Source organism: Camelus ferus, chromosome X (assembly GCF_009834535.1).
Source record: "Camelus ferus isolate YT-003-E chromosome X, BCGSAC_Cfer_1.0, whole genome shotgun sequence".
In the NCBI taxonomy this organism is placed as follows: domain Eukaryota; kingdom Metazoa; phylum Chordata; class Mammalia; order Artiodactyla; family Camelidae; genus Camelus; species Camelus ferus.
In genome coordinates, this window is record NC_045732.1 from 67,207,142 (window position 1) to 67,231,731 (window position 24,590).

Genomic DNA, 24,590 nt, shown 5'->3' on the forward strand with positions numbered 1-24,590 from the left:
CGGGTAGACAAAACATCTGGATGACAGCTTGAAATGCTGTTCACTTTTCATCTGGCTACCGTGGCAGCTTACAGAGCTTGTCTGAGCCTTAGGTATATAGGGCAAAGAAGCCGTGTAGGAAGGAAGACTCCAGGGAGTGGTGACAAGAGGAAAGCAGTGGAAGTTTCTGAGCCAAACAGAATGTTTGCACCCTATTGACCAGAGGGACTTCTTTAGGAAAATTGGTTAGAGCATGTTTAAGATTTTCCGTATTTTCTCTAATAAGGGCAAAGGCACAGAAGAGACCTTCTGGCTGGTTGGAAAAAAAGGCTTCACCAAGCCTCTTCCCATTCCCCTACAAGTGGGCAAAGATGGGTAAGTGGAGATCACGCTTAGAGTCTTTTTCTGCCCCTCTCTGCTGCACTCTCTTCACTAATGATTTTTGTGTTTCTCCTGCCCTGCAGGGAAGTGGGCCATGGCCTGCAACCCGTGGAGATCGCAGCCTTCCAAAGAAGAAAAGCAGAAAGGCAGCTGGTGAGAAACAAGCCATAAAGTAATGGCCAGAGCAGGAAAACAGAGCCCAGGAGCTTGCCAGATTTTCAAATCTGGGGCTCCCTTTGGCACAGGTGCCAGTCTCAGCCTACACTGTTGGCAGAGTGCAATGGAGTTGGTGAATTTCCAAGTTCCACTGAGTTGTGCAAAATCTTGCAGGGAGGCCTGTTGCAGAGCAAAATGCATCTGAGGGAGGTCAGCGGCCCTGGGCTGTGAGAGATCCTTGCCTCTTGCACTGATAACATATTTGAATGTTAACAAGGCTGGCCTTGTTATCCGGTTATCAGGCAGGTGCACCTGTCTCTTTCATTGTCGAGCACCTGGGCTACATGGGGAGCCACCTCAGGTCTTTAGAGACTTACGTCTCTCTAAGCAACACAGCATTATGGCAATGACTCCCTTTTCCCGGGATCTATTGGCAAGATCATCTTTGAGGGGATATTTATGTCATTGCCTCTGGAGGCACTTCCCAATTGCTTCTAAGGTTGGCATTGACAATTAAAATGAGACTGGCAACTCTTTGACTGCCTGGCTTGAATTCAGGACAGTTTCCCTCCTCCCCTACTAGAATAGTATCATTCTGAAGCAGCAACAACAGCCTAATTATCAGGGATTCTCCCTGAGGAATCCATTTCTTTATTGGGCTCCTGTCAGTATCTCTTCTCTTATCTTGCTTTCTTAGTCTCTCTTTCATGGAGACACTGGCCCTTAGACCCATCGCTCCTTCCACGTATCCCTGGAAATCACAAGATTCTACAGTGAACATTAGGGCATATCCACACACTCCTGCTCCCTTGTCTTTTTAGCATGTTCCAGAAGAATCACAAATCTAGCAGCAACTACCAAAGGCACCCACATACTTCCTATATTCCCACCAGCCTCTGTTGACTTTGTCAGCTCTCTGACTGCTTCTCGCCTAAGAAAACCTGGTGCATCTTCATTTCTGTGACAATCACAGGTAACATCTAAGAATCATAACATTTATGCTTCAGAAAGCTTCTGTACTGAGCATGTGGTGGCCCTACAGCCCACTGCATCACCCTCTGCTACCCTGCTACCTGGGACCGGGCTCTGTTCTTTCCTATTGACCAATACAAGCAGATAAGCAGCTGGGACACACATTCGTCTAATTTTCAGGACAGTCTTTCCTGTGGGGAAGGAAACGTCCAAGACACACAGCACACAATCAGTCTTGGTCTGTGTCTCAGTCTCTGTCTCTGTTTGTCTCTGTCTCTCTGCCTCTTTCTCACAGCAGGAAAGGGCTTGAAAGCTCTTGAAGGGTTTTCTCTTTGGCAGAGTGGCACAGGTATTGAAGGCACTGCACAAGAACCTCTCCATTCTTCAGAATGTGTTGGAGTTTGCAGCAGAAGACGCTGCAGCTGACTTACCATCATTGGCTGTGTGCTTGGTAGTGTTTTCAGCATTGCAGATGATGTGGACATGGCCATTTACACTCACTCATCTGGATCCCCTTGACAGAGGGGCAAGATTCCATGGGCTGTGGGTATATGGAACAGATTGAAGCCAATTGGCTCCAAAGTGGACTTGACCTCTGATCCTGGCCTCATTACCACTTGTGCTTTAATCAGCATGTGAATTGACCACAATGTCCTTGGCAGGCTGTGCAAATCACAAAAGTCCTCAAAACGAGCACCCTTGACAAATTTTAGAAGGCTTGACCTAAATCTAAGAGCTCCCAGACATCTTGCTTATCTCTCATTAAATGTCTTGTGTTGATGTCACCCAGTAACACCACCTATTCCAGAATGTTTCCAACTTTCTATGAATTTTCAGAGCGACTCAGTGAGACAAACCCAATTTATAAAAGACCTACAAGACCTAGGAATGCCTCTCATGCACTGCTGCCATCATGGGAGCTATTGGGAAGAAACTTGAAAACTTTAGAGAGCACTGTGATGTCAGACAGGGTGGAAGGAAAGATATTGTGAAAGAGGGGCACAGCTTTGGTGAACTGGCTACAGGGGTTGCCATTCAGACAGTGCCCTGCCATCTACTTAGTAGCTCTTTCCTCCTGTCCTCCAATATCTACCACTTCCTAAAACTTCCTAGAAGTTATTACTTCATCTGGTTACTTTCCCTAAAATTTCACCAACTGGGTTCATTTGGGGTTGACAAACCTCCTCTTTCAACCATAGATACACCTTTTGGAGAGTAAGGGGAAATTCATCACTTATATCGTAATGACGGTGAACTTAGGTGTTCAGGAGGACTGGGAAGTTTTATTTTGATTGAGAGTGGGAGAAATAAAGAAGTTTGCAGTTTTAAAGAATAGGGGCAGGTCATAGTGTGAGGCTTGGGACAATACAAGAGCAATGGATCCCTAGGACATGGGAGAAGGGTGGAAAGAAGTATGAGGGTGGGAAAGTCAGTTTAGATCCCCTCCTCCTTTAAAACTTTTGCTTTGGGTTTTCCTTGGACCCAAATAATGGGAAGAAAGCATACTTTTCCTTCTACTCTCAGGACCTAGGACCTCTGCCAGAGCGCTAATATAACTGCTTCATGTGGGTTAAATCAGCCTTTGTGGACTGGCCTAGAAACCTGACCACCACATATGTAACAGTTTCTATTCCAAATTCTAAATAATTGACTCATACATGTTTAGGACACATCTCATTAGGAAGGTGAGAATTACCTATATATTAACATGCCCTCTCTTTTTTGTTAAATCTGTGGAAAACCTTGTAAATAGCAACATTATGCCATTGTAATTATGCAATTCTGACAAATGTAATAATATTTATTTGTTCAACAATCCAGGAAAGTTTAGCAATTTGCAAGCTGTTCATAGAGTATCATGGTGTTGTGGGGCTTGGGATCATTCATACTGAAATCCTTTGAAAGGTCTAGGATGGAGAAGGTATACTGACTGTTTTCTCTTTTCTCTCACCCAGGAGCAAAAGGTGCCAAGATTGGAATCTTCTCTGGGTGAGGCAATGGAAACGCTCACTCCAGTTCAACAAATTGTTCTGCCTGGGCAAGAAGTTAGTGAATGACTAGATCTCTGAGGATGACCAATCTCCAGGGTTATTCAGGCCTAATGCCAGTGTAAGGGGGTCCCTGAGAAGTAACTTTAATAAGCTTTGCTCACTACACAGCTATCACCAAAAGGCCATTTGAATGTAAACTACAATGGATGTGAACCATTAGGGTAGAGACCCACCTCCAAGTTTAGTCATTCCAAAACAGCAGGCCCTACTTGGACTAAGATAAGAAGGTCTCTATTTTCACAGAAAAAAAAGTAGGAGGCACTTTGTTTTCTTTTTCATTTCGTTTGAATCTCTAGAAAGTATTTAATGAGCATAATTTATAACTCAGATACTATGAGATTAGTGTCAGGAAAAAAATCTTCCAGCAAACATACATCTGAATCCCAGTCCACTGTGACCTCAGTTGGCTGGAATGCAAAGGGAACACGGGAGGAGGAGAAGAGTCTGGTTAATTGTGTTGTTTGGATAACCGAGGGCTAAGAAGTTCCTTTGTTTTCTTATTGCTTACTACTCGAAATCTTTCCCAAACTGTCATGGTCTCGTTTTCCGTCTAAGTAAGGAGAATCTAGGCAATATAACTGAATTGTCCTTGCTAGGTGAGTATCTCACTGGGCCTCAGTGCCACATTCTGAACATGACAGAAGAGATGTAAGAGATATTGTCAGAGTGAAAGGTGTAGAAGTCGTAGATTGAATTGAACAATTCCCTTAAAGTTTGGTACTTTCCCTTCCTTCCCCTGCCTACCCTGCCTTTCAAGCCCCTACCCCTGCCCTTAAAATAAATCCCTTCTAACATTTGTTTTTACTTTGTGCTTTTAGTTTTCCAGATCTCAAGGTGTTATTGGCAGTGGCTTGGCACAGTCACATGGACCAAAGCAATAAGGTTTAAGTCACAAGCATGTTTAAAATAGTTAAGCAAGCTTTTCCTCTCTTTTATTATAAAAAATAATCTCTTTATTAAAATAGCTGAACCCAAATATATCAGCCAGTAAAGCAGTTAATTCTTTTAGAACAAGCCTTTTTAAAGAAAGAAATGCCTAAGGTATAATTTGATACCTTTCTCACTAATATTTAATTTTTCCATTATCAACTCACCCTGAATATGAACTTAGAGCCAAAAGCTCTTCCCAGCAGTTTTCCCTCAACCTTCAGTCAAGGTGCCCTCAGACGACTTCTCTCTTCACAGAAGCTAACTTCTCCCAGCCTCAGGGTGGTCTATTTACTACGCTAAAGCTACTCAAGAGGATGCAGAAAAGGCTCAAGTTGCCATTCAACCTCCTGGATCTGAGTTTCTAATTCCTTTTTCTAGACATGACAGAGGAGGAGGAGGAGACAGGAGGTATCATCCTCTACTTGTGGCAAGGTCTCCATCCAAAGCTGAGCTTTTAAGACTTCTAGAAAGAGGTAAAGCCTAAGGGAAGTTTCAAATAAAGGTACCAACTCAAAACAGGACTTTACTTCTCCTAGAGGAGGAGGCACGGCCCTCTAATATGAATATGTAAGGATTATTGGGGGCAAAGTAGGGGAATGAGGCTGCAGCTGTAGGCTCTATGGATCGGGATTCTCCCAGACATTGTCCAGTGATTTAACCTCAGGAACAGTATAGTCCCAGGGCAGGGCCTGCAAAGTGAGGACTGAGCAGAGAAAGTCCTTTAGTGAGCCACAAGATCTAGTGAATGTGACCTCTAGCTCTGTATCTGACCCTATCCCTTAGTTCCCTCTTTAGTATTTCTCTAGTCTAGCATGTCAACCAGGCCTACCTTGTCTCACCTACTAGTCCTGTCTTGGTCATGATCACGTCTTCCTTTGCTTGATTCTATCATGAACCTTTATCCTTTCTTGGATTCTTGTTCATTAAGGCCTTCTGCATTGACCAAAACAAAGCTTTCTTCAATTTGCCTTAGTGTTTTAACTATTTCTGGAGAAGAAAAACTCTCTCTACTTTCATGTATGATTTGATTTATTTAGTGGAATATAGCCTGCTTCTAATATACAACTGATTATTTCTCTCTTTACCTGTTGCTAATAACAGTAGCTTGAGCTGGTGTTTAAGAAAGATCAAAATGAGTTTTTCAAGATGATGTTTTTCCTAAGTTACTTATATTCCTTGCACAAAACAAAATATTTAAAACACAATTTAAACAAGGTTTTCAAATAGATATTTAAATTAGTTTCATCACATCTGTTATATCTGCTTATTTTCTTATGAGCTGACTCTTCTTGAAAAGGAGTATTGGAAGAAGAAAGCCAAATGCTAATGAACTTCAAGTTGGGTTCTGATTATTTGAGGTTTTACTGTACCCTACAAATGTAACTTAACAAAATGGTCATCCCATGGGGTATTATTTAAATCCCTTTAGAATATTTTTCTTATTGATATCAAGAGCAAAACATATTCATTATAGAAAATTTAGAAAACACAGAAAGACATAAAGGAAATTAAAATGCTCAAAATCCCTTTGGATCAGTTATTCTATTTTATCATTCCTGTTTGGGCTCACTTCATAGATTATTGCATGTTATTACAACATCTAACCAGCCAAAGAATACCCGAAGTCAGCCTTGTTCTCCAATTAGTCCATTTTACTTTTATTTTATTTTATTTTATTTTATTTTATTTTATTTTATTTTATTTTATTTTATTTTATTACTAGCAGTGTTATTCATATTTTTGGTGGTAGAGGCTGAACCTGTTTGGATTGTGAGCAGCTTTCAGTGATCCACTTGTTCCTTATTTCACTTGGTGTACCTAAGCAGGAGGAGATAGCAGATGACTATCTACCTCATCTGTAACTTGGTTTACTACATAAAGCTACTCAATCAAAAAGTGTTGTTCTAAGGACTCCCATTCTGCCTACCTTGCCTTAGACTTAGTATAAACAACTTTATTACCAAGCTACTCATCTCGTCACATTCTTGTCCTTAATCCAAGTGGAATCAACTTGCAAGGAGTGGGAGGTGGCAAACAGCCAAATAGTAATACTTCGAACACTGGGTGGTCACATCTATGTGACATCAAACAATTGGATGTAACTTGAAAGCTCAGTTGAATCAAGTAAGTATTAATTAGACAAAAGGCCACAATAGATTGGACCTTTTATTTTAACCTCTTCTCCAGTCAAAGCTGATTGACCTAATCAAGCACATTTCCCACCTGGCTGGTTGCTTCTAGCCCATTAAAATAATGGAATCTGTGCAATACAATTCTCTCTCACCCCTTTTCTGGTCCGTGATGTTCTTAGATCAAGATGATTAATAGGCAGACCACAGACCTAGACACAAGGTACCTTTTAAAAACATATGATACATCTGTTATTTGTGTGTTTGGGTTTCTCTGGAGTGGTTTATAAAAACCCGGCTATCTTACCTCTTTTCCAGTTTGGATTTGCTGCAGGCCAAGCAGTAGTGGATCTCTTTCAAAGAAGCACCGAGAGCAGAGGTGACCATTAATCTATTAATCTCACTTTGGCTCACTGCAAGTTAGAGTGGCTCCATATGCCACTAAAGATTTTTGAAAGATGACCTAATTCCAAGCAAATGAATATGCACATAGAATCATAGAGCTAGAAGGGCCTTGGAGTCCATCAACCTTTTTGAAACATGGAAAAGTATATTAGGGTCCAGAGAGGAGAAGCCATCTTCTTAAGGTCATAATCTAGTTAGTAAAAGAGGAACTGCTCTTACCAAGTCAAAAAGAATATCTTTTGAGTTATCAAGGACAACCCTTGACCCTTAGAAACACTTCTTAGAGATCCTGGGGTAAGACCCCTAATGGTACGTATGGGCATAAGCTTGGCAGGAATACTTTGGCTTGGAGTATTTTTGAGCTAGGTGACTATACTGACATCACAGTCCAGAGAGAGAGAGAGATTGCCGATTCCTTGGTCACTAAATCACTTTTATCATGTAGATAAGATCTCATTCATAGTCATACATGTTTCTACGTTGATTTGGCCCAAGTAAGTGGAAGACAAACCTCTAAATTCTGCCCAGCCATATGAATTCATTTGTAGTTGATAACACATGGGTTTAGTTCTATTTATTAAATTAAAGTCTCAGAAATAGACTCTGAGAAGAGGCCTGACTTCAGAGGACATCTTAGGAATACTTTCACTGTTCCCATCATCCAAATAAGAGCTCCAGTATATAGTGAGGGAAGCCAGAGGAGAACCAAGCCTGCAAACTTCAAAGTGAGATAAGAACTAATGCTGATGACTATTTTTTTTTAATTGAAGTATAGTCAGTATACAATGCTGTATCCTGATGACTATTGTTGACACCACCTTTCTCCTCCAGAGCCATGGAATCTGAGTTGTGGGTACAGTTCTGTATCCAGTAGGAATTGGCTGGTCAGAGAGGGACTTTGCCCTAGCACTCTCTGGCTCCAGCTGCTTCGGGGTGATTAAGCCCATCATGGGGAGAAGTCCCAGGTGAACTTTTCATGACTATGCCTTTCTGGAATGAGAGATCAAAGGAAAAGCAATTTCTCCAAGCAATTGCTTAGGACCCTTTAGGGGACTAGCTGATAGAGCTAGGTTCTTCATAAATGGTGGTATATTAACTTCATTGGGACATATTTTGTGTGATTAAGAAGCAAGACCTGCTTGTTTTGGGGGGTATCCCTTGGTCTTGGAGCAATCTAGGGTTAGATCAAAATTGTTGGGATAGTTGTGAATCTGCAGAACCTGTCTCATTGGTCAGATTTGGGTTGACATGGTCACTGACCCCAAAGGACAAACATTAATGTGAAATGCTCTTACTTTTGCCTATAATTTGAAAGTGTAACACTAATGATTTGTAGATAATATTCCAAAAGGGTGTCATAAGATGGTTATGTTACTCCAGAGAACTAATTTTTCCCCTTCTGGGTGTATACCTCTGTCTATATTTCAGTGTACTTTTCTGTGATTAAAGTTCAGATCTTGTAATTTTCTTGCTGCAAAAATTTCATGTTTCTCTATTTTTATAAACTCCTTAGTTATGTTCCAACTTAGCTTTATCCTTCTTACAGGTCATTCTTTAGCCCAAATCTTTTGCTTGCTCTTTTACCTTTATTCATGCTTTTCTCTCTACCTGAAATTCCCTTCTGATCTCCTACCAGCATAGGTCCAAATTTTACCAGTCTTTCAAAGTCTAGTCAATTATCACTTCCTCCATGAAGCCTTCCTTGTTCCCTCTAGTACTATGTCCCTATTTCTGGATTCCTATAATAATTTTACCTGTACTTCTTTAATGGTTATATATTATTAACTTGTTTTATAGTTATTTGTTTACTTGTCTTATTGTCTCGTCTCTGCTCTAGAGAAAAAATTAAATAAATGTTACAAGCTTCTTCAGGGCAGGAACCATGTTTGATTCATCTTTGTATTCTGCACAGTGCCTGACACATATAAAAGGCACTCAATAAATATTTGTTGAATAAATAAATGAATGTTTCTGTGCCTCTCTGTGTATGTATCTTTCCTATGTGTATTTTCATCTCTTTTTCTTTTTTATTTTTAATCTATTTTTACCTGTTCTATTTTCTATTACCTTTTTAATTTTTACTTTTAAAACAATTATATATGCTTCCAGTTTTAATCCCTTTTAAATTTTTCTTTTAAAATATTATTATTATTTTTAAAAATCCACATCATTTAATTTTTATTTCTCTAGGTTTGATCTCCTGTTACTGATTATACACAGGTTTCAAAATTTTTTTCCTCTTTTCTCCTTTTTTAAAGGTTTTTAAAAGACATCTCAACCCGATTGCTATTCTGCTTCAACTTGCTTTTGTATTATTCATTAGACACTCTTTTCAAACCTTTTTTTCTCTCTTCTTTTAAAATTTTCTCTTTATTTCATCTTTTTTCATTTGTTCTATTTTCTATTACCTTTTTAATTTCTACTTTCTAAACAATTGTATATGCTTCTAGTTTTAAACCTTTTAAAATTTTTCTTTTAAAATATTTTCATTATTATTATTTTTAAAAATCCACCTGATTTTATTTTCATCTCTTTTGGTTTTGATATCCTGTTATTGATTATACACAGGTTTCAAATATTGTTTTTGATCTTTTTTTCCTTTTTTTTAAGGGTTTTTAAAAAGACGTCTCAACTCAATTGCTAGTCTGATTCAAATTGCTCTTCTATTATTGATTATACACTGTTTTCAAATCTTTTTTTCTCCCTTCTTTTAAAATTCTCTTCTTCTCTCTTTTTTTAAAAGTTTTATTCCTACATAGGCATTAGATAGATAAATAAATAAACTCCTTAAGGACGACAATAGATAACTGATTCCCCATAAGCCACAGTGCCAGAGAGATATGAGCAAGATGAAGAAGCAGAGAAACCATTCCCAATTAAAAGAGAAAGAGAAATCCCCTGAAAGAATGATCAATGAAATAGACATTGATGGCCTACTAGATCAAGATTTCAAAAAGGAGTGATCAAAGTACTGAAGGAACTAAAAGAGATAGTGTTTAGAGATATAAAATATGTCAAAAATGAAGTTGAAGCTATAAAGAAGAGCCAGGTAGAATTGGTAAACTCATTGGCTGAGATAAGAACTGATTTAAAGGCTGTACAAAGCAGACTAGATAATGCAGAGGAATGAATAACTGACCTAGAAGACAAGACAACAGAAAGCACCCAATCAGAACAGCTACAAGATAAACAAATAAAATCTAATGAAAACAACATAAGGGACCTATGGGATAATATAAAGCATGCCAATCTACACATAATAGGGGTTCCAGAAGGGGAAGAAAGAACAAAGGGATTGAAAAGGTTTTGGAAGAAATCATGACTGAAAACTTCCCAAACTTAAAGAAGGAATCAAATATCCAAGTACAGGAAGCTCAGAGGGTCCCAAACAGGAAGAACCCAAATAGACCCACACCAAGACATATAATCAAGATGGCCAGAGTCAAGGATAAAGAAATGATCCTAAAGGCAGCAAGAAAAAAACAAAGAGTGAGTTACAAGGAAACCCCCATAAGGCTCTCAGCTGGTTTCTCTACACAAACACTACAGGCCAGAAGGGAGTGGCAAGATATATTCAAAGTCCTGAATGAAGAAAAGATGCAGCCTAGGATACTTTATCCAGCAAGGCTATCCTTTAGGATAGAAGGAGAGATAAAGAATTTCCCAGACAAGCAAAAACTAAAAGAGTTCAGCAACACTAAACCCATGCTAAAAGAAATATTGACAGGTCTACTTTAAATAGAAAAGAAGCAGGATGCTACAAAAATGAGAAACTCATAACTGGAAAGGAGATAACTGCCATGAATTACAAAAAGAATAAATACAAAATTGTGAAAGAAGACATCTAAATCATTAAGAGTGGGAGAGGGAAGCAAGAAAATATAGAGTATTATTTTTTCTTCCTTTTTAAAATTTTTTGTTCTCAGTAGGATGGGTTTGAGATTATATTGCTATCAGTTTAATAAAAACAATTATAGTAATGGGCTAATAGACATACAAAAAAGGGTAACCACAAGCCAAAAACTTACAAGGGAGTCACGAAAACTAAATAAAATCCATGATAATACAAAGAAAAATTACCAAACCACAAAAGGAAGAAGAAAGGAACAGAGAGGAAATACCAAAGCAACTGCAAAAAATTAGTTCAAAATGGCAATAAACACACATCTATCAGTAATTACTGTAAATGTTAATGGGCTAAATGCTCCAGTCAAAAGACATAGAGCAGCAGACTAGATAATAAAGCAAGAACCTTCAATATGCTGCATACAAGAGACCCAATTTAGGGAGAATGACACAAATAGATTGAGAGTGAAAGGATGGAAAAGGGTATTCCATGCAAATGGAAAAGCCAAAAAAGCAGGTGTTGCAGTACTGATTTCAGACAAAATAGACTTTAAAACAAAGGCCATAAAGAAAGATAAAGAAGGACATTTTATAATGATTAAAGGAGTGATACAAGATGAGGATATTACACTTGTTAATATATATGCACACAATATAGGAGCACCTAAGTACATAAAACAATTACTAACAGAGACCAAGGGAGATATTGATGGGAATACAATCATAGTCAGAGATTTTAACACTGCATTAACATCACAGGACAGATCTTCCAGACAGAAAATAAATAAGGCAACAGAGAAATTAAATAATACAATAGAAAAATTAAATATGGTGGATATTTTCAGAGTATTACACCCCAAAAAATAGGATATACATTTTTTTCAAGTGCACATGGAAGATTTTCCAGGATTGATCATGTACTTGAGCACAAAAGAAGCCTCAACAATTTTAAGAAGGTAGAAATTATCTCAAGCATCTTTACTGACCACAACGCCATGAAACTAGAAATCAACAACAGAGAAACAAAGAAAAAAATGGAAAGCATGGAGACTAAACAACATGCTATTAAAAAACCAATGGGTCCATGATGAAATCAAAGTTGAAATTAAAAAATACCTTGAGACAAATGAAAGTGAAAGCACAATCACACAAAATTTATGGGACACAGCAAAGGCAGTGCTAAGAGGGAAGTTTATAGCGATACAGGCCTTCCTCAAGAAAGAAGAACAATCTCAAATAAACAATCTAAACCACCAGCTAAAAGAATTAGAAAAAGAAGAGCAAAAATCCCCAAAAGGCAGCAGAAGGAAGGAAATAATAAAGATCTTTTCCTTTTGTATTTAGTGTTTTTCCTGTGCTCCCATGCTCCTATCTCTCACCACCCTGTCCTATCTGTGTCTCTACATAAATTTATATATATATAAAATTAAATTAACCATTATAAAATATATTTGGTATTTGTTGTGTTTATAAAGTTGAGGTTAAATACCTTGTTTGTAATTTGAAAAGCAGTTTTTATATTCCCCTCATTAAATTTCTAAGAGATAATAAATTAAGTCACATTTTTATTATGCCATTGTTGGTTAACATTTTTTTTCTTTATGGCCACTGACATTTGAGAGCAAAAATGTTCCCCATTCATGCATTGAAAAGAATCCAGTTATCATTTACTATTATTTTCTCTTGAGGTATTGTGTGGAGCCAATATTAGGAATTGTAATACTTAGCCAAGAAAAATGGAGACTAAAGAGCTAAGAGAGGGGTAGGATAGCTCTCCTTACATATGTGATAAGATACTATGGATAGCAGGGTTTCACTTTGTTTTATGTGGCCTCAGGAGATAGAATGTGGATCAAATGATGGAAGCTGAGGACATAAGGTCAATCAACATAAGGAAGAATTTTCTAGTAATCAGAGCAGTCCAAAAATGAATATTTGGGCCCCAAAGATAGTGAGTTTTCTGTTATTAGGGGTATTCAAATAAAGGCTATATGGTCATGTGGTGGGGAGAGAGTTGATGATATTTCTAGGATTGTATTTGGGGGGATGGAATAAATGGTCTTTTAAGATCTGTTCCCATTCTCAAAGGCTTTGGCTCTATGATTCCCTAATATGCCTCCTTAAAATAGACTGAAGCAGTTTTCAAATTTTAAGAACACATAAAAACAGATCAATTCAAATTAAAAACAGAAAAAAAGTTACAAGGAACAACTAGAAAGTTCTGACAGCCCCTTGATAAATCGCTGTATTTGACCACTAAATTTTACTCTGAGTTTCTTGGCAATTAAGGTAAAAATGGAAGAAAACAACAAAATTGAGTCGCATGGTTCTCTGCTGAGTGAAAAAAAAAAATGCCTGTGAGTTCATCTGCCCAGACAAATTTTTTTTCCTGCCACTGAATTCTAGGAGAAATTTATCATGTAATTCCTTCTATAATAGGTAATGTTTATTACAATGGACAATGTGGTTTTACAAAAGATACAGATATAATCTTCAAATGGAAATGTCTTTTCCTCTCCTTCAAAAAAAGGTGGGGGGATGTAAAATGTTACATCTAAAACCAGTAAGAGTCTTTTTCTCTCAGAAAGCTAAGCTATTATGGTTAAGGTAAGTTGCTTTCTGTTGATCTGGCTTAATATAGAGATCTGGCACAGAGAACCTAGAAGAATGAACAGTTAACATGACCCTTATCTGGTCTCAAGTATCTCCTGTATCAAGTGATCTTTTGGATCACAGACAACACATTGTTGAATTCTCTGAGGGGTCTCTCAAGGAGGATTGAGGTTAGGAGCCTAAGGATTGGTGGTCTTTGCCAATTACTTGCTGACAAAAGACAGTAGAGATATGCATCCTGGTCCTCCCTACCCAATAGGGATGCTGTGAGGATGGAAGAAGCGAAGAAAATTGATGTCAAAACACTGGGGAAAGTTACAATTTCTAACCAAATGTCAGGGATGAGAGATAATGCTATTGTCACCAGACTGCATCTTACCTGGGCCTAGGCCTCCGGCAGGGCTTTGGTGGTTAGCTCCTGTGAAAAGCCAATTTGTCAGATCTGCTATGAAGTGTTATTGCGTATCTATAGGGGCAGGCATTCAACCTCACAGAAAGATGATTTTGTGAAATGAATGAAACTTTTATAGAGTAAGGACCCTTGTTGTCCAGTATCAGAGTAGGTCTTGGTCAAAGACAGAGTACAGCAACCAAAAGTAATTTCAAAATAATTGAAGTTCTTGTGCTTATCAAAAATCACGAAGGAGATCCAGAACAACTCATTAAAATCCCCCTTTCACTCCTGTTTTTATTTATTTATTTATTTTTTTGCATCGTATTCGATAGGTCTCCAATGTCTCTCTCTTCAATTCATCAACCCCCTTCAACTTTTCCTGGACCTCCAGGCAGAACAATTCTGTTAATATTTCCTTCTCTCAAGCACTTGATTAGATATATTGACTTAGAAGGCAGCCTAAATCTTTTCCCACTACCTCTCATGTATTCTTGCTCTCTCTTCTTGATTGTGTATCACAAAAGGCCAAAGATCAACTTTGCCAAACATAGAAGAGGTTAGAATGGCAAGAATCTGAGAAAATAAAATGCAACTTCTCCTTGATTCACTGGAAGAGAGAAAAGATTGTTAATGTATACGCATTAATCAATTTTACTCCATCACACTATGACATGGAAGTTTAGTCAATTCTTCATTGTGGACAGATAAATCACCAGAATAACTCACTTTCACTCCATTTTGTTATTAACCCTATTTATCTCATGTTTCACTCTAACTTATAGAATAGATTTTCCTACAAGAGTTAGAAACAAAGACCTTTGGAAACACCAATTAATTGTAGCAAAGCCTGCTGGTGGATGTGGTCAGAAAAGTTAGCAAGCCTGGTGGAAGCCTGGGGATCCTCTTGGACTGGTTGTACACATCATTCTGAGACATGGCATCTTCAGTGTAGAGGGAGCGAGGAGAAGCTGGCTAAACTTCCCAATGCGTCCTATGTCCTCCCTTTGCAGTGCAGCTTCAATATTCAGCTTGTAGTATGGAGTCCCAAAGCATTAGGAATATCTCTTCAAACAAAAATCCAACACCGGTAAGTGATCACACCATTCTTCCCCATTGACAAAGATTCTGGCTAAGAGACAGAAAGTTGCATCGAAAGTACTTTAAAAGTGTGGAGAAAACATCTTCACCCTCTCATTTGTGGACCTAAAACACTAGCTGTAGAGTTAAAGAAATGCCAGCTTCTGTACCTTTTAGAAAAGTAGAGAAGTATACACTATGTCTAAATTTTTAAATTTCTAGATTTCTTCACGATTCCTCCCCAACTAACAATGTACGTCACTTTAGTGGCCATTCAGATCTTACTGTTTCAGAAAGTCATGGGATGCTGATACCAGATGGGATATGCACTCTGATTACAGATATGGGGAATAGTAGTTGGCATAACCACAGCAATGAGAATAACTCAATGATTCATAGCAGTGTTGGCACTATGTCTCAAGCACCTATCAAAGGCTCTGGCATGTATTAATGAAAAAGCAGGTCAAGCTTAATGGTGGATGACAATGATAGATATCCTTAATCATCTACCCAAATAGCTCACCTATGGGCATCCCAATATACAGTTTTTATATCTTGTTGTTTCTTTTTATGGTGCCAATAAATAGATTCACAGAATTTCAAAGTTGGAAGGGACCTCAAAGATCTTTTAGTTCAACTTTTTATGTCACAGACTGGGAAACTATTCCCAGAGAAGAAAGTACCCTCTCAAAGTTTGCACAGCTGGTTAGTGGCTGAGCTGGGACTAGAACTTCCTTTCTCCCTGCTTCAGGTGCATAGTTACTGTTAAATTCAAACACTGCTGTCAGTAGAGTATCCACTATTGAAACGGCACCAAGTGTCTTCAATAGCTTCTTCACTTCACTCCAATATATTCTGACCACTTTCCATTATGAAGTGGATGAATCATTAGTGATTAATGAGGTCTTCATGTGGCACTATCATTTCTAGCCCGCTTCATGATCTTGCATTTTTTCCCTTCTTTGGCACCGATTGAAAAAGCTACACAAAATATTTTTTGGACGAGTTCAGTTGGTTAGTTATATCACATCAGTAGAAAGGAAAAGCCTCAACTTTTGATTATTTAGTCTACACTCTTAAGAATTTCCTGACTTATACTTTCTAAATGGACTTAGTCTTTAGACCTTACAAGGAAGTAAATCATGCTTATGTGAATGATATATTTATTCAGCTTCCTCCTCCCCCATGGGAGAGAGGCTTGAATTTACCAATCTATGGATCAGTTTAGGATCACACATCCGCCAATTAGTTTCCAAATCCTCCCACTCAAATCTTCTGACTGTGAAAAATTACACATCTAGAACAAGAATCTGCTATGAGCTGCCAGATCTCCTACATAACACTTTTTCAGACTAACTTCTTAAAATAATACCTTCATGATATTAGGTTAACTGATTTTAAAATTCCATCTTGTATTTAAGCCAATGAGTGATAGTTCACTTAATTATGACCCTCACCATAGTGGTATTATCTACCTTGGGAAAGAGAGAATTGAATTTATTGAAAGTCAGTTGTAGGCAATGGTGACATTAACTTCAGTGGAATTGCAGCTCTGACCTGTCCTCCCTGTCCCACACAGAGATAAGTTTAGCTTCCAGAAGGGTGATATAATACGTTGAATATTAACCAATAAACAGACTATTACCCAGAGGTCTAATATACCATTCGCCTACCTGACTATAACAGAACAATTTGGAGGAGGCTGCTGTCTAGATTCTGTCCAAGGTGTTACTCATTAAAGTAATTCATTGGTTAATCTGCATCCTGTATGATCAGCAGGCTATTCATACAGACTGGCAATCCTGGGCATGTGCTTGGAATTTTCTCTAGTCGTTTTTTTTATCACAGTGTCAAAGAGGTACTGCCAGATGGGCAATAGTTGGAGTTTCTTTTCCGCTTCTTTTCCAGTCCCATCTCTGAGCCAAGGAATCAACGCAAGGATGACACATATGGCAAAGAGATCTGGCAAATATCCTGTTAATCAGGTCCACAGAAGCAGCCAAACCAGATAAATGGTTTCCAAAGTGGGTTTGTTTGCAGTAGGGGTGCTGGAATGATCTGAATTATCTATTTATGAGAAATCAAGTAACTGTGGAATTTCCAAAGTGTATTACCTCTTTCACCCATCATCCTTGGAGTAAACATCAAGTGTGACTGTTAACTCCAGGCATCATTAGCTTTTTGAAGAGCCAGATAACGTGTCATTTTCAAACAGGAAATTGCTAATCTATTCCTTTTAGCAGAAAATCCTCCTCCTCATCATTATCACTATCACTGTGTACCTACTATGTGGCAGAAACTGTACACATATGATCTCTTCTGATCCTCATAACAGTCCTGGAAGGCAGGTGCTATCACTAACTCCAATTTACAAATGAAGAAACTGAGGCTCAGAGAGGTTAAGCAAATTTCCCAACGCCACAAAAGTGGTAAGTGGCAAGTGAAATCAAAACCAGATTCACATTCTGCTATACTCAAATGATGCAAAATTAACCAAGGAGACCAAAATTACATTTTCGCTGCAGACTTTGCAAGGACTGGACTATTTGGAATTCTAAATTCTAGGAATTTATTTCCTACTTGAGAGAATAATTTCCTAGCTTTGATGCTTGGTTTGACAAATACTTGGTGGATGAGGCAGCTAAGAAGAGAACACATAAGGGCGGAGGCAAGCATATTCAGCAATCAGCGTCAGAGTGTGTGTTCCCTGGGTATGGTGTGGCTGGGTAGGCAGAAATAATTTCCTTCAAAATGTGAAATGCAATAAGCAAACACAAACCATTAAATCACATTGCTCTTAACTGAAATTTCAGCCTTTTAGAGAAGTTTGGTTTCAAAACATTGGACAGAGGAAAAACTACTGAATCAATTAAAAAAAAAGTTTCACATCACTAAAACCATCAATGCTTCAAGAAGGCCTACCTTTGCTTACAGAAGGGGACTCTGATGGATATTGAATACTGGAATTTCGATGGACTCAAACCAGAAACCAAATGCCAGGACTAGCCATACTCATTGGATAAAACATACTTCACCAACTGAAGCCAGATATTCTCACTGAACGGTGACCTGAACCAAAGTTTGCTGTAGTTGGTTTTTGTTCTTAACAAACAGTGAATTGATTCATTCAAACTGGAAGCAATGTTGTATATTTTCCGAAGTGACTGAGGCCAAACTAACTTAACTTCAAAATACATAATCTTAGTATTAAACCTGAATTTAATTGATACACATGTTAATCCAGTCAATTTCAGTCTCTGATTGATGATGCCACTGAGATCCCAGATTTACAGCCCTACTCTGTGTTTCGGGATCTCAGCTCTGCTTTGACTGAGCAACTCAGTCAAGACCCCTGGGTCACATTGCCCCTAAATCCACCCAAGTTCTGAGAAAGCATGAGCAATAGACTAAGGTGGAAGTGTTGTCTGCTTTCAAATAAGATGAATGTGGATGTACTATAAAATATGAACTCACCATGCTGTTCCCTAAACACACTATGTATACTCTTGCCTTGGACTTTGCACAGGCTGCTCCCTCTGGCAGGAAGAGTTTACCTCCACATAGTTTGCTTTCTCCCTTTTTTCAGGTCTCAACTCAAATGTCATCTTAATGGAGAATGCTTTCTATGATTACCTTATCTTAAATAGCATCCATCATACTTTTCCTCTTAATCTTTCTTATTTTTTATAGCATCCAACACCACTTGAAAAATTATACCTTTGTTTTTACTTGTTTATTCTCTCCCCCCACTAGAATGTAAGCTCTATGAGAGCAAGGACTGTTTTGTTCACTGCCCTATCCCCAGTTTTTCGAATAGTGCCTGGAATGTAGTAGGTGTTCAATAAATGTTTGGGGAAAAAGGAAATATGACATAAGCTAATATGGCATAGTCCAAAGTACATAACTCTGGAGTCAGAAGACCTCAGAAACAGTCCAAGCTCTGTCATTAACTTGCCATTAACTTTGTCATTAACTTTGATCTAGGACAAATTATGTTTCCTCTCTGGAATTCAGTTTCCTCACTGGTCAAATGGGACTGTTTGTTTCTTCTTTACCTAGCTCATGGGGATGTTGTGAGGTTCAAAAGAAATAATATATATAGGAGTCTTTGGAAAAGGAGAAGGTACTAGATTGTGTATGTTTGCCTTAAGACTATTGAGGTTAGGTCTTCTGTGAGAAGCCATTTTCACTTGTCTAATCTCTTGCAATCATCATGTTGTCTTTTCATATTCCCAAACTAAGTCCTAGGGGACAAAAAACAAATAAGCTACTAATCAGTGGGTCTGGCCAGGCTTACTCCTTGGCAGAGTGTGCCTAGAGGCCAAAAGGCCAATCTAACTGAAGCTGAAATCTAAATTGATTCTCTTTGCCATAACTTGCACTGGTCCTGGGAGTGAGCTGCACATTTGATACAGAGATTCAGAGTAATTATGTATTTGGTTCAGTCACCTCATGTACTAGGCTAGATTTGGTCAATCATCTGTCTCTCAAATGGCCTAGGACAACTAGGTTCAAGGAAGTAAGCAGTTGACCTCTTTCCTGGCATCCTGCTCTGCCCTCCTCTGGCTTGCCATGGACATACACTGAACAAGTCATCCTAAGTCACCAGATATTTTGGTGTCTTGGCGGGTATTCACCTGCCCCAAGCCCAAACCCAATACAGCTAAACAACAAGCTGTTGATGAAGTCTCTGAATTAAATTTATGTGAAAGGTGCTATAGTCTGTACATACAAAGATTCTTATTCATTTTCCATCAATCACCTGGGCATGCCTTTAGGGACTACAGGCTGGCATGGTTACTTTGATGAAATATGAAAACAAATTTGCTTTCCTCAAAGTTTCAAATGAATTGACTGCACAGCCATTGGCTAATGCCCCCAAATGAGACTTAGTATTTCATGTTACAAGAGATTTTTAAGGGCAGTGGGGTGGGTGGATGTGGGTAAAAGCTGACGCTGTCTTGTGATTAAAAGAGAAAAAGGAACACCTAAAGAGTCTTCTGATCCCTAAAGCCTCTGAATCTAGGGTAACTTAAGGGTAGGTTCTGAGACAGGGGAAAGGGGGAATAGACTTCCTCATTTTCCTTGCTCACAAACCACCCCATTCCAACTCTGCTTCAACCATTCATCCACCTGATCTTTTCTTTTTAGGGGCAGTGGGAGTAGGGTGATGATGGTGAAACAAATCCATTAGTGCCCCTAGGAGTCAAGTTCAACTCCTAGCCCCGTCCAGCCTGGGAGGAGCCCTCATTGCTTTGCTTCAGGCTGATCACACCCATCCCTGGCTCAGGGATCTTAAGTGCTCTTGGCACACCTCCCTCTCAGGTGTCTTAGGGCCTAAGCCTGCCCTCCTTCTTCAACCAGTTTAAATTGGCACCAAATTTATAGTCACAGATTGTTATTTTAAGAATTTTAAATTACAAAAGACAAGCATACTTGTTGACAAATTTTCAACCAATACCAAGCATGTATATACTAGAATGGGAAAGATCGCCTTTAATCCCCCAATCTATATCCCCAGGGGTTAATGCTGTAAGTGGTTTGGTATGTTTAGTTCCAGACAATTTTCTGTGTACTCTATGTTCAGGCAATTCAGTCAGACCATTAAAAATTTCAGGGAAATTTAATTTTGAATTCTAGTAATGCTAGATGCTCCAGGCCATAGGATAATTAGGGAAGCTGAAAAAGCCCTGGGTGGCATGACATGGCTCTTTGAGACCCCTGCTGGTGAGTGGCAATGCACGTGCTGGATAACTAGTTGCCCATTAATGAGGTGCTCACTGAGACATATATGGGATACCTACACCTCGGCAAGCTGTACTAAAGCAGCCTGTAATCTAGGCTGAGCATTCTTAGCTTACCTGGAAAACTCTGGGTTGTAGCTAAAGCCAAACATCCATGCCAGCCTGAAAGATAAGATGTCTTGGTGAAGGTATTCACCCATGTGCATTGCCACCCACTAGCAGAGTTCTCAAAGGCCAATGTCTTTGGTGAAATACTGATTTTTGTGGGTGCCTCCTACACTGCTGTTTGCTCTACTGTGGCCCCTTTCCCAGAAACAAAAAGCCTTAGTCAAGTTAATCAACTTAATCAATGGAAAGCTCTTAGTAGAGCCTCAGATGCAACCAAGAAAAGTGACATACATACATAATGGGTTCATGGTGAGGGGTTAACCAAGCCAGTTTATTATGGAAGGGATGAAGATCTGTAAGGCAGAGATTATTGGAATGTATAAGATCTTTACATTTAGTCCTTCATCCAGAGCACACTCCAGTCTTTCACCATTAAGCACTTTTCCATGCTACCTCTTCACAGATGTCATAAACTATTGTCCTTTTTGGGTCACCAGTGAAGAAGCAGTGAAAGGGTGAAGGTCAGGTATTTGACCTGCAATAAAGACTATGGAAACCCCAGCAATGGGAGAAAGAACAGTGGAAGCCAAGAGTTGTACACCCTCATGTCTGCTTCTCAGAACTGTGTTCAGTAAAGTCAGATTTTTAGCATGATTACGAGTATTCACTCCTTGACTCCCCACTTTATTTTACCAAGGATCTGAGGAAGTTGAGACTTTCAGATATCCTATCTTACTGCTGCACCATGGGAACTGACACCTCTTTTTCCAATCTGGATAACCACCAAGCATCCTGGCAGGATTGGGGCTTAGGGTTTGTAAAACTCAGGAGGTTATAAAAACTCACTGTTTCAAGAACTATGTTGCCTTGTTCATGGAGGTCCTAATCTAATCAGAAGGTAAACATCACTGCAGTTGACAGCTTATAATGTATAAACCCACAGAATGACAGAGCTGGAAGGGGCCAAAAACAATACAATCAATCTCCCTAATTTTACCCTAGACCTGGGAACACCAATGAACATTAAGGCACATGGTTTCATGAGACCATGGGCATGTCCTTCATTCCCTCCTGTGGTTACCACTGGCCTATCAAAGACCAGATGGCTTTGAGTCATGAGAAAGGGTTCCTGTCTTGCTTTGGAGCTTTCATGTTTTCATTCTTCTCAGAGTTTTGTTTTTGTCTTGCTTCCCAGTTCTATCACGAGAAGAAATAACCTTTATTCAGACTAGAACATTGAGGTGGGACTATGATAATGGTCATAAAAGCCCTGACCAACTTCTAACCACACCTTTTACCATTGTCAAATTCCCTTTTGGGGCGTCCCCTATGGAACAAATTATTTCTTTTAATCTTGTCAATAGCTAGGAAGATGAGCCTGAGGGGTGTATGAGGTTCACATCATAAGGCAATTAATTTATTAATAATACTGTGGCTACCTTCAGTTCCATTAACAAACAGGCTTGGCATGTGTGCCTTCCCCTAGGCATCTCATTAAGCATTTGAAAGAGCAGTGATTAGCATTAGCATCACTAATACCTGACACTGGCTGTGTTCCTTGCATATGAAGATTTACCTTTCAGGGCAGGAAGCAAAGCTGAGAAAATAAGCAGCAGCAAGCAGAGATAATAAGGCCCAGAGAGGGGCTAGATATATTACTGGAAACGGGATAGGTAGCTTGTGCCAGTGCTCCCCAGAATTTAGAATTTCATAGAAGAGTACAAATCATTTAATTTAGGAATGGCGTAGGGTGGTCAGCTTTTATTTTGTGAGGGAACAAAAAACCTACAGGCAAAAAATCTCCACCGTTTCATTTAAAAAAGACACTTTAACTCCAGAAAGGTAGGAAGGACAGAATACATTTAGAGTAAATTTAATTCATAAAAAACTCACTGCACTGTTCTGATCATCTAATTTCAACACAGACCAGTAGAGACATGAACACAGATTAGAACTGGTCCACACATTAGCTTTTGGAAAATTCTGGTCTGTCAGAGTTAACAATCTGGCCCTTATGGAGGCAACTATTGGCTGGTCTGGAGTGATAATGGTTAGTTTTCTGGAAGAATAACCAGATATGAGGAAGTGTAGGAAAGTTCTGGGACAAAAGGGCAGGAAGATAGAAGGATGGTCCTTTTCACTATCCTTCTGGGGAATGAGGGTATGCTAAAAGCAGGAATGTCCTGTGGGTAGACAAATGAGGGTTTTCCAGTAACAATCTGGTGCAGCTCCTGGATAGAGCAAGGTAGGACAAACAGACTTCTCACAGCATAGTCTTTTCTTTACCCCTCCAAATGTGCACACACTTAGAAGGCACCATCTTTTCCAAATACTGGTTGCCTACATTATGTATTGACAAGGTGAAAGAGCCTTCTACTTAGACTCCAAACACTCAAACTCCAGTCCTGGTTCTAATACTGTGTAATTTCTGGCAAGTTCCCTCCCCTCTCTGAGCCTTGATTTGCTCATAGGGATAATGAGGGAGTTGGACTAGACATATCTGTAGGCCCATGTAACTCTGACATCATCCCCACACTACCCTACTTCTCACTCAAGCTGGCCTCCATTCATCATTCCATGCCTGCTGCTTCCCTGGTAGCTCATTCTTCATTTACCAGCAAGTTTATTATCTGGTCCCTGCTGGATTGGTGGTAGAGGATTCCTCATCCTGTTCTTACTCTTCTCCAGGTTCATGACAGGTTCAGCAATGTCAGCTCAGGACTCTGTTTTCCCTCCAGCTGTGCATTATATCACCAAAGAGTGTTTCATGCTGGGGTCTGTTAGCTGAGAACCGAAGGTCACTTCACTAATTGTCCATTGCTCTCTAGCTGTATGCTATTTCTCTAATAGACCAATTTGTCCATTTGCAATAGACAAGATTACTTTTGGTCCAGAAACCCTTTCTGAGTGGATGGCTCTATGGTCCGGAGGCTGCTTATAAACCTAGTTGCTGTTCTCCATTAGATATTGCTGGAGCTGTGCTATCAAGACAGGGAGGAGTAGAGAAAGGAAGAAGGAACTGGAGCAGAGGAAGGAAAAAATGTGGTTGAAGCAGAAGGGCCCACTCTTCCAAGGATTCCTTTCCTCTCACCCTCTCCCCTCTGCCAAGGGGCATTGTAGGCCAGGCAGACCCTAGTTCACACCCCAGCTCTGTCATTTATTAGTTGCATGATCTTGGACAATTTTCTTAATCTTTCTCAGCTTCAGTTTTCCACATTTGTGAAATTGGAAGGATTTTTAGGCCGACTAGATGAGAATATACGTATAAAGTAGCTGGCACATAGCAAACAATAAATGATAGTTACTGCAATTCCTTAAAACAGCTCTGTGGAATTCACTATTGCTATTTAATGAAACACTTACTGCTCTGCTGGGCAGAGTTGGATAATCTCCCCAGCTAGGCATGCCTATCAGAAAACAGGCTAGTCTTTTCAGACAAGTGAAATGTAGACACCCAGGCTGACAGTGACAGTCAGGCAGCTTACATATCAGGGAAGAGCTCACTGTGAGATGCTGTAGGCCTAACTACATCCTGGGGAAGCCAGCCTGAAACCTTCTGGAACCACTTCGGGGATTATGAATCTTCATGGGACAAAGTGAAGATGGTAAAGGTATCCCTTTCCTACCTATGTCTGGCATATGGTGTTTCTAAGCATAATTAATTAATTAATTTTATATTGAGGTATAATTGACATATGATGTTATACTAGCTTCAATTGGACAACATAGTGATTCAATACTTGAATATATTGTGAAATGGTCACCACAGTAAGTCTAGTTAACACCCATAACCACATACACAGTT

At 39.2% G+C, this 24,590-nt stretch overlaps 1 protein-coding gene across 6 annotated transcripts in view; it reads left to right on the forward strand.

Annotated features, from left to right (window-relative positions):
* Window positions 1-5,645, forward strand: part of GUCY2F (guanylate cyclase 2F, retinal) — a 130,697-nt gene extending 125,052 nt beyond the window's left edge. For 5 of the 6 annotated variants that reach the window (XM_032474743.1, XM_032474742.1, XM_032474741.1 and 2 more), the window contains 3 exons: window positions 266-354; window positions 444-513; window positions 3,444-5,645. In XM_032474743.1, the coding sequence (XP_032330634.1) occupies window positions 266-354; window positions 444-513; window positions 3,444-3,545 (261 nt within the window). In that variant the 3' untranslated portion in view covers window positions 3,546-5,645. Of the gene's footprint in view, window positions 1-265; window positions 355-443; window positions 532-3,443 lie in introns of those variants that run through there. The other variant, XM_032474744.1, reaches the window with a different exon arrangement.
* Window positions 5,646-24,590: the final 18,945 nt, after the last annotated feature.